General features: G+C 37.9%; 1 protein-coding gene across 1 annotated transcript in view; it reads right to left on the bottom strand.

Moving 5' to 3' along the window:
* SREK1 (splicing regulatory glutamic acid and lysine rich protein 1) overlaps nt 1–18,232 on the bottom strand; it is a 38,142-nt gene extending 19,910 nt beyond the window's left edge. The window contains exons 1-6 of the mRNA XM_027732388.2: nt 17,799–18,232; nt 12,403–12,536; nt 4,773–4,888; nt 3,306–3,470; nt 1,755–1,933; nt 1,056–1,186 (exon numbers count right to left, since the gene is read on the bottom strand). Of these exons, the coding sequence (XP_027588189.1) occupies nt 1,056–1,186; nt 1,755–1,933; nt 3,306–3,470; nt 4,773–4,888; nt 12,403–12,536; nt 17,799–17,959 (886 nt within the window). The 5' untranslated portion in view covers nt 17,960–18,232. The remainder of the gene's footprint in view (nt 1–1,055; nt 1,187–1,754; nt 1,934–3,305; nt 3,471–4,772; nt 4,889–12,402; nt 12,537–17,798) is intronic.
* Between the last annotated feature and the right edge of the window lie 511 nt (nt 18,233–18,743).

Genomic DNA, 18,743 nt, shown 5'->3' with positions numbered 1-18,743 from the left:
ATTTAAATAATAATTAGTACTGTCTACACTTTCAGATATTTCAACCACTGTACAAATACAAAAATTTTATTCCTCAAACACTGTTTATGGAAGGAAGGAATGAACAGAACATGGTGAAAAGTCTGATCTGAAAACCAGGAAGTCAACAGAAACCTTAATAGTGATCTCACAATGGTTCACACCATAGGAGACTCTTATTCTGTTGCTTAACAGTGAAAAAATGTTAGAGCTATTTTTAATCTAACTCTAAAATGCTACAGAAAACACTTCTCCCCAAAAAACCCTCAAGACTCCACTTCATCTAATATGCATAAGACAACATCTGGGTTTGCTAGTACAAAGAATGGCAAAAAGTTGCTGGTGAAAAGAATTAAGATCTCAACAGCAAGTTTAATAAGTTGAGAATTTTTATGCTACGGTTTTGCAATAGTTTAAGCCAGCAAAAATCAGCATTGGAATGTCTGTCTAACCTCTCAACACACAAACACCTTCCTCTTTGACTTTGCATCTGTGTCAACAGGGAATAAGGAAACAATCTGGATGAAAACAAGTCTTCTAAAATATGTTAAGTTTTATTCCAGATTCATTCTCTGATCCCATGTGCTATGAGGATGTATACAGTCTTGAGCCATCATGAAAAAGAGACAAAATTAACCTGTTGCAGATAAGGAAAGCATAATATTACTGCTTTCAGAACCATGCTGATCATTAAACTACGGCACTCGTGTGCTAGAGGAGAATAAAAAAAATATAAAGCATTTTCTTTTAAAAGTTTCCACATGCTCTGAACTTAAAAAGAGTCAAAGTATTGATTTCTAAAAATTTTTATTTTTGAAAACATTAACTGAACATGTATATGAAAAAAACACATGAAATAAAAAGCTTCATTCCACTTCTTTGTTGCATGAATAAAATTTTGATTATTCTCCTATTTTTTACCAACACATACTGAATACCTTTAAGTATCCTCTTCCTGTGTCTGAAAATGCTCTTAAAAGTGTGTGCCAAGGTACATAGAGATTGCATCTGTTAGCTACTGAACACAATATACCTACCTGGTTCAATAGCAGCAGATATGAAAGACTGGGCTTCCCTTACTCTCTTCATCACTTCTTCCAGCTCCTTAGCAGCAGCCTGTGGTGTCATTTCAGGAGGCTTCACTATTGCATTATTGGAGTGATTTATTCTAAGGAAAAATAAAAACATTTAATTCTTAAACACTTGAAAAGTAAAAACAAAAAACAAGAAAGAAAAACTTTAAAGTTCAGCAAAACTACAGATTTGTGCTAATACTCATTTTTTCCAAGTATCTGAAATATCTTTTGTTACTTTCAAATATTACCACTTTTAGAAACAGGCAGCACAATATTTCTCTGTTACAGTATTTTTAGTAGAAGTCTAGGAAGCTATTTCTGTATTTCATATAAAATCTCTATGCTAAGACCTACTAATTACATACGCATCATACAGAAAACTTAGCCCTAAGGACTTTGCAAATTCTTTCACTACTATAGCCTCCACTACCTCAAGATTAATAGATATTATTTTACTCAATGCTACCCATATTATTCTGAGAGAAACTTATGCTAAACCTTGAAATTGGAATTGATAAGAATGTTCCAGTTTGTTAACATTAAGTTCTCATACTGAAAAACTAGTAACAGCATTTTCCTACACATCAGAGTCATAAACGTATATACAAGGATACAAAGAAATCTCTCATTCAGTAGTCATATGGATAACTAATTTCTTACTTCAGTGGCCTGTCTCCAAACATAACTCCATTAAAGGCAAGAGCTCGAGGTACAGAATTTTGGTCAGCAAATTCCACAAAAGCAAATCGTGTTGGCTGAGTCTCATCACCTGCCATTCGCACAAATTTGACTTCTCCAACTTGCTTGAAGAATTCAAGCAGCTGATCTGCTGTTGTAGTCTAAAAAGAGTCAAAAAGTAGAATATATAACAAAACCCACTTATAGAATATACCCGGTAGTCTAAGAGCTACAGATTTTGGAATGATGTCTCACCATTACTACACAGATGGCATGAATTTAGTAATGTTACACTAAAAAGAAAAAAAAAGACATGTATTTTTTCTTCCATTAATCTAAAGAATTCATGCTTTATGGTGAACTTGCCACCGGCTGCCGCAAGAGAGGAGCCCCGAAGAGGAGATACAAGGACTCCCTGAAACAACATCTCAGCCTTGGCCATATTGATCTTTATCACTGGTCTACTCTGGCCTCCAATCGGGAGGTCGGGAGACACACAGTTCATAACGCTGCTACTTCCTTTGAGAACACACGCAGGATCACTCTCGAGGAGAAAAGACAACGCAGAAAGAACCGTGTCTTGCCGATACCATCCAAGGAGTCTTTCTGCTGTGCCTTTTGCAACCAGACTTGTCTATCTCACACTGGCCTCTTTAGCCACCAGCGTGCTTGTAGCAAATGTGCGTAGAGTCCTTCCCAAATCTTCGTTCGCGAAGCCCGGCCATGATGATGGAATCTAAAGAATATTCTGTGATTTAAAACAGTGCAGCCACAAGCCCTTAGTTCTTCGTCTAGGTTAAAAAACCCACATTTGCACAGGATTTTGCACTTTTCAGGCAACTCATCTGAAATAACTGATGAGGAATTTCCTTATACACCTGTATACAAGCTGATTATGACTTTTGATCAATTAAAAAAAATATCCAAAGAACATTAAAAGACTTAGCTTCATGTGGTTTTCTATTATTTTTCAGTTTATCATGATCAGTAGTACTTTTACACTCAGTAGCTACTTCACCAGTCAAAAAACCCCAAAATGTAATACTTAAATTGTTATCAGTCAAAAGTAAGTATTTTTCAATTCATTCAATCAACTGTTGAAAAACCAAGTTGATGACTGAAAGGTATTTATGTTAATTTTCAACTTCCACTAAGACAGATCACTCCATCTTACTAAGCAACTTCACAGTGCTGTGGGAGACAGCTACCATGATCTCATGACTTCTGAGGCACTGCTAACCTAACACAACCCAACTGGACATTTGATCAGCATGCACAACTGTTAAGTGTGTTTCTTGAATTCAGCTATAGTGTGACTTCTCTGACAGAATGAGTTCCAGAGCCTGGTCTGATCTGATTGGCACAGGAGCATTCAAAATATCATGAATAAGCAACAAAATTTAGGAGGTTTTGTTTAAATTTATGTTGCTGTTTACTGATGTAAAATCTTTAACTGTTAAGATTAGAATTCATAAATTACAATTTCACACCTTCCATTAGTATTTCTACAACACAAAAAACCCCAAAAGCTACCTGGGAATTTAAGTTTCCAACATAGACTGTTCTCCTGATTTCATCAATTTTGGATGGATCCACATTTCCCATAATTGGTGGTTGTGGTATTTCTCCCAGTGCTGTAATGTTAGGGTCCAATGCTGCTGCTGGTATAGCCCCTAAAGTGCCAAGTGAAACACCAAGCTGAAAAACACAAAAACAGAATATACTTTCCAACCATGCACTAGTGGGAGACAATTCACTTCTTAATACTTGCCTGCCTTGACCGTTTGTATATAAATAGATCTAATAAAAATAGGCAGTACTTTAAGGTCACAGTACAGCAAGTTTTTTTACAAAACAAAAATACACCCATAAATAGCCTTCTATAGTTAAGATTTGCTGTGGGTTATCAATTAACATCTTATCAAAGAGCTCTGGACAGGGACCAGTGTATATGTAGTGTATCAATCACAAAACATAGAGGCTTCAATTTTTAATGCTTAGATTGAATAAGATACCTTCGGACACTGCTAATGTTCTTATTTTTTTGACACAACAAGTATTTGGACTAGATGAGAAACGGTCAAGACCTTGCCCAGCAAGAATAGAAGGTAATTTGCAATGCTCAGTGCTGACAGATCATCAGTCCATCAAAAGGAAACATAAGGCACCTTTTAGACAAATAAACTACGTAAGTCAAGATTAATTACAGCTGAAATGCAAAGGATATTCAGTCTAAGTTCTTTCCCTCACTCCTAGAGGAAAATATATCTCTCATGTTTGGAACTGGACATCGAACTCTCTCCTGGGAAACATTAGAAAAAGTCTCTTAAAAATCACTACAAAGTTGGCCCACTGAGTTCCTGGTTTGAATTTTATTTTCTCTACCCAAAAAGCAACTGCCTTTCCCATAAACAAATTTTCTAACTAGCCATGAGTAATTTTTTTTATGTAACAAAGGAAAAAACTACTCTATTTTAACTTGAAATTTTCCCTGCAGCTTGCTGATGTCAAGAAAGGCTTACAGAGGCAAAAGGGAATTGAGCAGGAAGTAGCAGCACCAAGCTGCTACTTTTTGTAGTGAAAACATTGTTAGACAAACAGTGAAAAACCTTTCTGTAGAGGTATCAAGTAAAAATCTCTCTACTGCAGCAGTTTAATATTCTGAAGAATGGTGTCAATGTAACTATTAGGTTTTAATAAATTTTTAGGAGGTGGATAGCACTTCCACTTGACCAAATAAAAGGCTCTAGGGCAGGACAACAATTAAAATGGACAACCACCAAAACCAACACTTACCCACTGTTTTGCAAAATAATAATCTGAAAGAAAAACCCAGAAACATTGTGCATGGACACCTGATGAATCCTCAGCAAGCCTTTAGCACCAAAGTTAAACTCTCACTGCAAAATCCATGGATCAGACGGTTCTTGTTCTCTGCACACAGAAAAGGCTAGAGCACAGAGGAAACCAGAAATTAAACAGCTACTGAATTTTACTTACTGTAGTCAAAGGGGTTGGTGTGGGTATGGGAAGCAACCCTGCACCAGGCATCAGACTTGTCATAGTAGGAGCAGGCGCCAATAGAGAGAGGGCTTTCGCTTCATCTGGGATTTTACCTGAAGAAGCAAATGAAAACATTACACAGAGTTTGAACACTAGACAGATGTTACTCTTTCTATGATTTTACAATTACCCTTGCATTTAAAAATGTAATAAAAAACAATGAATCTATCTACCAGATCCTTACAAAGAAACAAATAAGAACTTAAGTTTTTCCTTTTACCCTGCTCTACTAGGAAAAACAAAAGTGAGAAAAATTTCAAAGACTAGCAATCTCATTAATGGATTATTATTTTAAAAACTGAATAATGTATACAATTATTTAACACTTTGAGCTATGGGTCACCTGTACTGGAAACTTAACGTTCATGAACCAAACGATATCAAGCATGGACGCTTTCCCAGGGCGGTGTTTTCGCGGTGATCGAAAGTTGTTTTACACATGACAACCGTTCGTGTTGGCTGCATCACTAATAGCACACAGAACATCAGATACAGAAAAGAAGAACATTTTTTAAAGTTTAATCCCCAGAAATGGCAAATAACCAAATCAGTAAAAGAAAGAAAAACAAAAAAAGAAAAAAACAAGTATGTGCTAACTGAAATTTGCGCTCTTCTTTATTCCTCTGGTGCTACCTACTTAGAATGTAAAAACAAGTAAAACATAAAATAAAAAAACTACTGAACTACAGTGACTGCACACAATACATACTCCAAGTGAACCTGAAGGTGGAGGAGGGAAGAGCAGAAAAAATTTAGATTTGTACTGTCCCACATTGTAGGTCACCTCAGTTTATGGGAAACTTTGATAAATTTACTTTAAATTTACTGAGACTGAAGAAAATCATAACTGATCAGCTAAGCAAGCTCTATTTTCCCAGAATATGTATTCCCTGCTCTTTCAACCTGATTATAATCCTACCGCCATGCTAAAAGTTTAAGTAATAACTAATCCGAATTAAATGCAGGTTTCATTCAATGTTAGTCACAATTAGACTATTAAATGAACCCCAAAAATCTCCAAAAATCAAAAGATTTAATAGTCAAACAATTAGGATTACAATTAAATGTACATTTTAAATTTGAAATGCAAAGGGATTTAAACTGGTACAAACATTAAACACTAAAATAAAAACCTATCAAAAGAAGTTCTAATTATACTAGGTATCTATGATCTGTTCAACATCACTGGCATAACTGTACATTTGCTAACCAGCTAAGCCCTTTGGTATTACCACATGAACCATAATAAAGTAAATGCTCTTATTTAAACATTGTTCTAATGTTTAAATGGTCAAGGAACATACAAAAGCTGTGCCAGTGGCTTTTACGGTTTTGATTCAAACTACGGATGTTTTAACTTACAAGACCTCTAAATTCAAAATTAAAATACAAATATTCTTATCAAAAAGCAAAACATGAGGTATGTTTCAAAACACCACGCAGTTTTAGCTATATGAGTTCCAACTGACCCCATGGACACCTACTACTTTAAAAAATGAAATTAAAAAACTTTTGCAAACCTATTTTACAGATCTGCAGGAAAGACTGGGTAACATTTGGATATGACCAAAGGACAAAAAATATCTAAATGAAATTGAATTTGTATGTAGCATGGGTAGAACAGAAAAGATAAAGTAACAGTACCCATTTAATTTCATGCTTCCTATTTACATTTATTTTATTTATGTTAAACTTTGAGACACTTTCCTCCTTAACATGTAAGAAACCACTCGATTTTGCTATCTAAAGGAGAAAAATAGGAAAATTGTTAGCACTTAAGAATTAACTGTGCAATAATGAATTCCAGGGCTTTTTTTAAAAAACATGCATGAATCTAAGCCACCATCACAATGTTCGGCACCCTTCACAGATCTCATTTTGAAGTCAGGCATGCAATGAGAGGTGTACCTGACTGCTCAAAAGTATCATGTACTTTGCTGCATACCCTGCCTAATATGCTGCCAACTAAAAGGCTTTTGAATATATAGTTCCAGCAGCTGTGCATGCAAATTAGGCACAGAATTATGTACCAATTCTGCTGACAAACTAAATACTTAAGTACTTTCAAATGACTAGTGAACCAGAATTTATCCTGAACAGTGAATATCTTGCAATTTGTGCAGCTTTCTACGGATCAAGAGATATTGCACAAGTAAATCCGATGGCAGACGTGGCTCCTGAAGTGGTGTGTCTGCATGCTAATTGAGATCCTTGGTCAGTAATGTACATAAGCATATGCCTAATTCAAGCATGCACTTACATACAGCCAATTCAACACACACTTAATCAGGTAAACTTACAAAATACACTTAGGCACTTGGCCTTTTTAAACAGGAATTGGGTTAGGCACATAACTAAGAAGGACAAGTCAAGACTTAAACAGAAGCCTAAACTTTAAGTATATGCATCATGGCATTGAAATAATTGGAACTACTAATTTGCTCAAGTGTTTTTAAAGGAATCCACTGAACATTTCAGTTCAATTCACCATTATAGCAGCTCAAAGAATGAACAGCATGCATATGTAAATTGTAAAGTTTGCAGCATTATTTCCAGAATACTTTGGTCTTTAACAATGTAAAGTTTTAAAATACAAAATCTAGTCCATCAGTTCAATACCACAAAAAAAGATTATTTATTTTGTTTTCAAGAAAGAGAAAGGGTCTATCTCTACAGACACAACCCAAAAATTTGCCTGGATATTCAAAGATAGTGTCTTTTCAAATATCTTTTCCAGTTTTTAAGACCAGGCCAAAATTCTATGGAACACTGTTGTGGGGAAATAAAAATCTGCAATGTCTTAGAAACCTACTTCCCTGTTTTTTAAACGGTTTTAAAAAACAAATTAATATGCGAGACCAAATACCCTCACGAGTATTTTGGAATTCTATCTCTGTGAATTTATTTATAAAAGGAATACAAGTTCACAAAAATACAATAAAACATGTGGGGTTTGACACAACAGATTAGTATAATTTAGTTTAAAAATAACACTTTCATTTTTAAAACATGGTATTTAAAACCTGAATGGAAATGAGGTGAAGATATTTATTTGCTAATGAGGGAAACAGACAATATAAATATGCCACATCTACACCCCATTTCTTAGAAGCTCTTCTGCTTAGTAAATTACAATTTCTATGATCAATTATTTATTGATTCTTTACTTTGCAAAGGAATCTGGAAGCAAATGTAGATTAGCTCACCACTGCCTATAAACAGTTGTGATTGCTACTTTTTTGTATCATCGAAGTCTTAAGAGCTGTAGTAAGCCTAGTCCATACCAGAACCCATTTTGATGAAGGCTGAATAGAAGTACCTGCATTAAACAAGTACTAATCACAGTATTTATTCCTCAAGTGCTCAGAAAAAATTAATTTCCTACTATTTGTAGTGAAACTACACAGTTAATCCTCACCCCCAAAAATGCGTCTGCAATAAGTTTGTTTTTTAAAAATACTGTTCACAACTACTCTAAACATAACAGTACTTATTTTCCTTCTATTTTAAATCAATGGAACGTGTACACTTACGAATAAAATACTTCATGTGATCCAACTCATGAATCTTAGTGGATTTAGCAGCAGCAAATAAAGACATGACAGCTACTGGCAATTACCTCAACTGCCAAATCCAATAAAAATCATCAAGCAAAGCTCTTTTCAGAGTGAAACCAACAGATCCCAATGCAGCTGGCTGGGAAGAGCAATGCCTGAAGACTAGACACAGCACCTTGTTCACCACTTCTGTTTCAGGGCTCCCATTTCACAGGAAGTGAAAACATCATTTAGGGATGAGAACCGTCTCAATCACTCCAGCATGAACTGCCAGGGCTTCTGAGACTGTGAGATGATGGAGAAAACACTTTTTTTTCTGACTTTTCTTTTTTTAAACCTCTTCTTCAAATAATTACCACTGCAGGATGTCAAAAATGCAAGTATATACACACATACGCGCACACACACAGAGAACTGATTCAATCTTCTCACAAATAACAGTGTTTAAAGACAACGTGTCTCACGTAACACATTCCAACCAAAATTCCAGGCTGCATTTGTACTTATGAGTGGTAAACAGTCTTTTACAAAAATTACAAGAAAAGGATGAAATCTTCCTGTCACTGACCTCACTGCAGCAAGGTTTCATCAAAAGTAAACAAATATTTCACGACATTCAATATTCATAAAAGTTGTTTCAGAAATAATTATTTTAAGCTCATCACATTAGACATAAATAATCAGCCTTCTTTTAAATAGACAGTGCAACCTAAAATAAAACACTCTGCTGAGGAAAACAGCAGAGAAAAATCATGACTTTACTTTCTAAAGTTGGTTTCTCCAGAAGCATGAGTCTCAACTGTCCTTTTCCAAGAAGAACTCATAAAACACAACATATGAAAGAATGTATCTCAAAACTGTTCCTGCCTTCTGACACGATGTGCTCATCTGTTGAATTTAGATGCTTAAATGTATTCTAAATCAAATTTATCCTTAATTCACAGCATTGAAGATGAATCATATTCTAAATTCTCTGTATACCATCCACCATTCATAAGCAGCTTCAGGTCAACTTCAAGGTCAAACACTGTGAACCCTTTACAAACATCATTTTTACAGAACTGAAGTACCAGTTCACAAGTACAAGGGAAAGAGATTTAACAGAACAAAACAAAAAAGGGACAAAATAAAATAAAAATAAAAGAAACAAAGGAAAGAAATCAAAATAAAATAAAAACAGAGACAGGGCGTCCATCTTCAGCAGGCCAGACTTCGATCTCATTTCCCCCATGAAGGTTTCACTTGGCGGCAGGTTTAGTGGCATGGCAAACAATGCCTAACTCAGGCAAGTGTAACAGGTCTGCCTTGGCCAGTCTAGTCATCTAATAATGCACAAATATCACACAGAGAAAACATACAAAACCAAATTAATAGTCAAAATCCATCTACCAGATAATGTGGACATAAAATTTAGAATGATTAGGGTGGCATCTTTGTTTAGCTTTCAACCTTTGCGTTTTCAAAGTATATTTAAAGAAAAACCTACCAATACACACACAAACAAGTCATATTTTAACATCTTAGTAATCTTACTTCACTTACAATTACATTTTTGTTAAATCGTTATACTAAATGTCATATAATTAAGACTGATTTCATTCTGTAGTGATTCCCTCCTCATACACCCTTGATTTACCACTGTTTAAATACATTCCCAATTTCAGATTTTATTCTCTTTTAAAAAACTGGGTTTTCAGAGTTCATTTCACCTCTCTCTTATGTTCAACTTGGCGCAAGAAATGTTTTATTACTGGCACTGTTGGACAATTACATAATTTTACCTCCTGGCAGAATAAAGCCATCACTACTTTTAAAGCCCGTGATCCACTCCACTGACTCCATTAACAATGCATCATATGACACATATTGAATCAAAAACCTTGAGCTGTGGTCTCCAAAGTCATATTTATTCCACACAATAAATTAATCAGAAAGTTAAATCTGTATAATTCACATCTTTTTATAAATGCTTATAATAAAAAGTTACATGAAAACAGCATTCTGACATTAAAAAAAGAAGTTACCTCAAAACCCAATCACTTGTTCACCTAATTATACATACATTTCTGTGGAGTCTAGAATGATTTTGAAGAGTGACATTTTAATACAGTTTCTCAGAAACACCTAATAAGTCAGCTACAAATAAGAGTCGGAACAAGATTTGTCAGAACTTTGATTTTTTTCTCCTTCCACTCATTGTCTACCACCAACAGACAGGAAAAATGTAGCTTTACCTGCCTGTTGCCATATCATGTCAGGCAGTAATCTCATCAGAAGAAAAACACCAGGAGGTGTGTTCACTCATTAGGCAACAATCTTCCCTCTCTGGAAGTACTGAACCAGTGTTAACATCTTTTTGACAAAATGTAAAACTAAGATCCTGAATAAACCTTAGTCAATGTATTTAGGGGCAATTTTCCAACTGGGGACTCTGATCCCCTTAGCCTATACACAGTTGCAAGTGGATACAGCCATATTCTCTTTGTGGTTTTAGAACAAGTTCAAAATATGAAACCAAAAAGGCCCTAAAACAAGGCACAGAAGCAACTAAAAATCTAGGCTTTACAAAGACAAATGTGCGATATGCCCCTAGTAAGAAGGCTACAAGAACAGGCAGGTCAGATGTAGGTCAATATGGCCTTTAGTGAAAAGTACTTACAGGGTTTCTGAAATTTTGAAGACCTGGCAGAGTTTGCTAAGAAAATCCCAGATGATTATTACAGCAGTGCTTATCTCACACTATCTAGATCATGATGTGGCAAACAAGCCGAAAAACAGTACTCTGGGACCATCGTTAACAAACTCTAGGAAGTTAACAGTATTTTTTTGAACTCTTGCAGTTAGAGATGTATAAGGGGTATTTCTGGACTTGCTGCAATTCATGGTTCAACCACTATACATATTGTTCATGGCAAAGCTACCAGGTTGAAAGTGAAGTCAGGTTCACTCCATCAGCTGGAATGATTCCACTCCAAAGAGGCAAAAGGGCCAGAACTAAACAGTTAGATGCTCGATTACACAATGATCCCAATGAAGTCAATGGGGCTCTGCCTAACTCCAACAAAAATGCCTACCTTAGGACCACGCTTCAGGTAACTGTATTCAGATCTAGGATACTATACTAACAATACAAGCTGTCTTGTATTCAATATATCCATAAAAGTGTGGCCTCAAGCTAGGTAAAGGAACATTTGCCAATTTAGTATTCATCAAGCATTTTGTTTTTTTAAGAGTTTTTAAAAGCATTTTATGATGGAAGCATTCTGTACAGATCACTGCTTATTTAAGGAGATATCTAAAACCAAAGAGAAGTATTGCTATAGATAAGAAAAGCTTTATGACACATAAAGTAACATTTTCAACAGTAACATGAAAGAAAAATTCCTTTTAAAAAATAAAGCTAACAGGTAAACATTTCTATTCAAAAGTAACTATCACCATGAATGCTAAATATTTTAGCATTCTAAATATTTAGATGACTCTAAAATGGTCAAATCCATATATTGCACGTCTACAAGAGAAAATTGGGATGTACTCTTAAACAATGCAAAAATAATCATTGTCTTAAAAAAAAAATCACAAGTCAACAAAAAATCCACTACACCAAAGGTGATGCATTAAGATTCAAACTCCAATGTTATTGTGTCAGGAAACTGTCTGATCTTTTCAGAGCTCCATTGACTTCAGTGAGCACTCTGTGTAAGAATAACCTTGCCAACACAAACCATAGTGAATTATTTTACTTTTTTCCCCCTCAAAATATGTGATGATTATGGAAAACCGAATTATAATTTAAATCAACTACCTTATTGCTAATGCTGAATTTCAATTAAATCTGTATCATTGGGTTTCCTCATTCCATTTTCAATTTTGATTCAAGACTTTTCTCTCAAAAAGCAATAAAATAAAACAAAAGAACAACAGAGCACCACCTTTTTACATGGAAAGCTTAAAACACTGAACAGACACAACAAAGACCAATAGTACAAAAGAATGTCTAAAATACCAACCTTCTGCGCAGGGAACAACTATCAAAGCTCTGTCAATAAAAACCGTGTTAGTTAGATGCTGGGCCACACCAACACTTGATGCTTCACGAAACTTAATATAACATACTTTGGAGGAAAAAGCAAGAGGTGCGTTGCTGCAAGATAAAATGAAAAAAACCAGTTACTCATACTAAAAAACTGCATGTACATATTTTTAACTATTACTTCTTAATAAAAAAGGGTTTAGACTAGGTGAGTTGCTGCAAGATAAAAGGAAAAAAAACAATCAGTCATATTAAATAATTGCTTGCATGTATTTTTAACTATTACTCCTTAAGGAAAAAAAAGGTTTTACACTTCCTAGAAAAGTTAGTCATAAGAGTATAGAAATCTACTAATTTGCCTACTTACTATGTCACTGAAAGAAGCATAGTGTAGCACCTCCTTCTTTTTAATGAAAATTTATGAAACCAAAATCACTAATCAAAAAGGCTAATTTTCTTTTATAATCTTGGCACACAACACTGAATAGTAGTTCCAACTTACTGTTTTAAGTAGCATATTTACTTGATGCATTTGTCAAGTAAATAATTTATAGTTTATCTTTTTTTCTCCAAATAAACCTTGTTGAGGAAAGCCAAACAACAAACCCTGCCATTTTTCAGTGGGTCCTTCAGATACTAGCCTGTAATAACTAATATTTTTTCTTTGGTTTTCATAAAAGCTGTTTTATTAATTCTTATTAAAATAAAAGCAGTTATTGAGAGTTCTTTCAAATACTGGGTCTTAGTTGACTAATATAACAAAATTCCTTTTTATCATCTGCCTTAGTTAGGCATATTGTAGCCCGACGTAACACTGGGTGAGGGAGGAGCAACTCATCATTTGGCTACAAAAAGGAAGAAAATTTGTAATTTGCTTTTCCATTAAGGAGTATACCAACTGAGAACATGTAAACATTGAAATCTTGATCAAAACCACAGAAGTTTGCTTTAAAAATGGATTCCCTAGTCAAGGTTTGTGACCTTTACATGAGCAGCTTATTTCTTCACATGAAGGAAGTACAGATGAAATTTTTAAAGAGAGAATGCAACAGGATATTGCTGAAATATTAGCAATTTCCATTTGAAAAGACCATTTGCCTTCTAGCAAAGCAGAAACTTAGGGAAAATGCACTGCATAAACTGTTTCACCCTGGTCCTGCCTCAACCCAAACTCAAAAACTCGTCAACTTCCTGGAAGTACCAGCAGCAGTTCAACTCAACCCATTTTGTAGTTCCCTCAAATTCCAAAGCAGGTACTTCCAAAGTTATTCTATGGAATTAATTAGATTTCAATATTTAAATATAAATTTAAAAGTTTTAGACATATTATTTCATCATATTAATTGCAAAAAATAAACTGGGAACTTCAGAGGCAGGCAGACTATATGTTTCACAGACAGTATGTTTCTGGTTACCAGAACAGTAGCACCTAGGTAAAATATCTAAAGAGATGGTCAAATTCAGAATTGCATTTAGAAACACTTATGGACACTGAGAAGGAAAAACTAAACAGGGCGTGGGAGAGACAAACATGAAAGCCTCATACAGTTTAGAAAAACATTACAAGATGACCACATTTCTTCTACCCACTTTGTCTGTAGTGGCCAATGTTTTCACAGTTTCAAGTTTCCACATTCAGGAAAGAAAAAATTGCATAGAAAGGCTTCTGAGCCAGCTGTAGGGTCTTTGTTAGATCAGTTTCCAACATCAGAAACGACAGTCAGCTATGACTTGTTGACCAAAAAGACTTTTAATGGTCACAAGATTTTATTTGGTTTGGTTTGCTGGGGGAGGGGAACCCAAGGTGGGCAGGAGGAGGGGGTGTTGGAGGGGGTGTTTTGGGTTTTTCTGTTGTCATTGTTTGCTGTTTGTTTGTTTCTTCATAAATACACACGTCAGTGTTACAAGTCAAATGGCTGAAGCCTTCACTGAAGGTTCTGTGGTCCACACTGTTGAAAAACGATAGAATCAACTGGGTTGGAAAAGACCTCCCAAGATCAAGTCCAACCCCTGATCTAACACTGCCACGGTTACTAGACCATGGCACTAAGTGCCACATCCAGTCTCATCATAAAAACCTTCAGGGATGGTGAATCCATCACCTCCCTGGGCAGCCCATTCCAATGCCTGATCACTCCCTCTGTAAAACATTTCTTCCTAATATCCAACCTAAACCTCCCCTGGCACAGCTGAAGACTTCTGATGTCTCCCAGGTTCTTCTACATTTTTGTTTTCATTGCCAACTCAAGAACATAATTCTGCTCCAGGCAGTTTCAGGCCCCATAATAATCTTTATAAATTTCAACATGTCAGAGCCAGCTCTGACAAGGGTGTTTTTTGTAACACTCACCCTCCTGTTTCACTTGGATTTAAATCACAAAAGCTATCTGCAAACTATGTTAAAAAATATTAATATCTGAACACTACTGCAAATGAGGCTCTACAAAGAAGTCTTGGTACCAAGTCTTTTCTGAAGGTTAAGAAGGAGAAATTCTCTATAAGGAGACTATCTCTGCTAAAAACATATTAATGATGCATCTACATCAAGGGAAACTATTAAGATCCAAAAGAACTAAAACTCTAGAAGGTTTCGCAGTCCTTTTAGGAAGTGAGCCTCTGAAATCTTCCCAGCAGACTTCTTAAGAAGTCTTTCCTAAAACAGAAAAGTCCTATTCTGTTTTAATTCCTTTTGTTGCCTTTTTTCTGCTAACCTTTTCTGAGGCTGAACTTAAGGAGAGTCATAGTCTTCTTCCTAGGGTTAAGCAGCACTGATGCCAAAAAGCAATTTCTACATCTCTGACTGAAGGTTACTAAAATCCAGTTTCTTCAGGAAAGCAAAAAAAACTCAAAAAGGAAATAAATATCTAAATAGTACTCAAACATTTCTGACATTTTTCTTTTCCTTTGTAGGGAGATAGCAACATTCCACCTCCCAACAACAATCAACTGAAATATTTTCTAAGAATGACCTGTTCAGAAAGCTACAGTAAAAAAAAAATCAAAGAAAAGGCTATAAAACTGTCCGAATTTTCTCCAGGGTGGATGGTGCATGGAGGAGACAACAGAAATGAATAACTTATTAAAACAGAATGTTATGGAATAATTATGCAGAGGCTGTGTGTGTTTTGCCTCAAAGGCCTCATCTTTGAGGTAACTTCATTGCTACCTGCATGAGTTAACAATGTCTACTGATTGGACCACACAGGTGACAAATCTATGCCCCTTTCCTGAGTTAAGTGAAGATGGCCTATCCACCTGTAAGGCACAAGTGAGAGTGACTCAGTCTGGTGGCACCCCTCAAAGCTAAACCAGGCTTTGCTCAGCTACTAGGATTCATGAACAGAGAACACCATTAGGCTCTGAACTAGAAGAGGCCCCAAAGCCTATCACCAAGGTCTGGTACAACACGTGTCTCTACCTCTCAACACCTGCTGGGTTGCAACCAGAGCGGAGCTTCCCAGTGGCAGAACACAGAGGCCAATCCAGTCTTGCGCTTGACTAGGGAAGGGTTACAACCAACTAGCCCGTTGTCCAACTTTTGGTTAAAACAAAAGTTTATTTTGAAACACTTGAGTGTTCTAGCTTCCAAGTCCACTCCAGACTATGCAGAAGCAAACAGTGTTCACAGCAGGACTTTGCACCTAATGGAGAGAGTTTGCACCTCCCTGCTTTCAAATAACTCATTCTGCAAAAACCCAGCTGTTGCTCAATAAAGTTGTTCAACACTTAATTGTTGAAAAATCCTCTTACTTGAAGGCTTATCCCTATAAATGTGATTTTGAAGGCTAGTCTGAAACACAGACTTCAGCTGGGTGACAAATGTATCACAAAAGCACAGGTGGGACTAGGAATCAGATTACAGGCATCACTGATCTCCTCGCAGGCTGAAAAAAAACACCAGGCTGTTCGAGTGGCTGGCATACTGGAGAACATACTGAAGGCAAAAGACCTGTCACACACTGCAAACCAGCTTCACATTTCAACTGTACTGCAAACCGAAAGGGATCAATAAAACTTTTTGCTTGGGACAGCTTTGCTTCCCAACCACTTGTCAATGAAACATTATTTCCTAAATTTATCACAATGTTATTCAAATATATTTTCAGAAAGTTAACAGGAGCCACCTCTTTTTTTGAAACAAAAAAGGGCATTAGAGTAAATAATTAATTTTCTCTCAAGGTACTAATTTGAAAGTCAGGTCGAACGTCCCTACCAATTAGGCAAGGAAATCTATATTTCTAACAGTTATGCATAAAAACCGTAAATAAAACTAAGAGTAAAAGATGTAATTACAATCCCACATCCTGTCTCTGAAAACTGAATTCATCATGAAGAACCAAATTTTATAGCATCATAACCCTGACATTCCCAAGCTAAATCCTACTATGGTACTGGATTTTATTATTTTACGTGTATATACACACTCTGGCACAACCGTACACATCAGCACAAATATTATTTATATATGAATGTCAAAAAAGTACCTATTTGCCTTAAAATCTCTTATATAACCTAGTGAAAGATACTCAGATAAAATGTAGCTAGATAAGCATTGAGAAACACCAACTTTTTGGTTATTCAGCTTTGTAAATCTAAATTTGGTCAGTCTTTACATCTTCTTTTTATTAAAATTCAAGTATGTAGATGCAAATGACTTCCTCTCCTTTCTGCTATTTAATTTTTGTAAGAAAATGCACAGTTTGAAAGGGCATGTCTGTTATCCACTTGCCAGTACAACTGCTGCCTAAAAAAAACCCCATTTATTTTCCTCCCTTTTTCTGCTGACTACCACCTACTCAGAAGAAGCAACACTGTTATACTGCGAGCCCCAGCATCTCCCACCTCAGCGCATCCCTCGCGAACCTCTACAATCTAGGGAAAGGTGAGACGTCCATGATTAACTTACTGCACAAATCTTATGGGGAGCAACTCGGGGCACAAGGTAGGGAAGGTTCCGTCCATCTGCGGAACCTCAGCTATTCTGGCTTCTGTTCGACCACCCCCACCTCGGAGCAGAGCCCTTCTAACAGAAGGGGAAATAAAGGGGAAAGGCAAGCAGGCGGATAGAGGAGGGCTGAGGGCTCCCTGGCCCAGCTGCCCTGCACACAGCCCGAGCGAGGAGAAGAGTGCCAGGTAAAGTGGGTTTCCAAAAGGGAAAAGGCCTGGCGCCGCCATCTTAAGTGCGGGCGCAGCTCCTTCCCCGCCGGCCCGGCCATACAAAGGCGGGGGCACGTGACACCTGTCCAGTGCCCGCACTCAAGATGGCGGGCCGGGTCTTCTGCTTCTGCCCTCCCCGCCGCCCCCTGGTCCCTCCGCGCCTCCTTCTTCTCCCGAGTCTCCGTCCCTGCGGAGGCCGGCGTGGGCCCCACTTACTCCGGGGGATAGAGGCGCAGCTCCTCTATATCTCCCAGGAAGCCGAAGAGCGTCCGCATCTGCTCGCTGGTCACGGCCGAGGAGAGGTTGGTGACTTGGATAACGGACGTGGGGCCCAGGGGGAAGCCCAGCGGGACCCCGATCCCGCCGCTGTTCATCATGGCGGCGCTTCCCTGGCCGCTCCGCGCGCACCCGGGGGCGGGACCCGCCCACCGAGAGGGGCGCGCGCCGTCGGCCGGAGCGGCCCCGCGTGCGGGCGGGCCCTCTAGAGGCACACTCGGCTGCCTCCGGAGGAGCGCCCCGGGCGGAGGGCGGCCCCTGCCGGCGGGGCCTCCGGCTCGCACAGGGCGGGAAGAGCCCTTGCTTCCCGAGGAGCCGCTTTTCCCGAGGAGCCGCTTCCCACGGAGCCGGCTGGGCCACGGTGGGCAGGGCGGGGCCGGCTGGGCCGCGGGCCCCGCCCAGGAAGGGGCGCGGGCTGCGAGAGGCCGCCCGTCCCGCGAGCTCTTGCGCGCGCACGGCGGCCACTGCGCGCCGGGCCAGGGGCGGTGCCGAGACCCCGTGGCTATCGCGGGCCTCTCAGGGAGTGCCTGCTAGCGGCTAGGGGCGCTATGAGCACCGCCCGGGCCAATTTCCCATTTAAATGCTCTTTTGGTGGCCAAGTTCAATGAAAGAGTTTAATCCCCCTAGGGAATAAAACCTTGAAACACCCTGTGTCTAAAAATGAAGGGGTTGTAATAGATGGGTTGCTAATGCTTCTGTTATATCTTGACTGCAAATCTATCCCTAATCTAACCTGCACCTCGGGAAGTCCCCCATCATCCCCACATCACCATTGGCCAATCAGAGCTCAGATCAGTCCAACAGTTTAATTACCTAGGTAGCCTCATCTCCTCAGATGGTAAGATTGACGGAGAGATAGACAACAGGTTAGCAAAGGCATATAGT

The sequence above is a fragment of the Pipra filicauda genome, unplaced genomic scaffold, assembly GCF_003945595.2.
Source record: "Pipra filicauda isolate LSUMZ 115617 unplaced genomic scaffold, ASM394559v2 scaffold34_size3990699_pilon, whole genome shotgun sequence".
NCBI lineage: Eukaryota > Metazoa > Chordata > Aves > Passeriformes > Pipridae > Pipra > Pipra filicauda.
The sequence above is the reverse complement of the archived record's forward strand: the minus strand, read 5'-3'. Positions and strand labels throughout refer to the sequence as shown.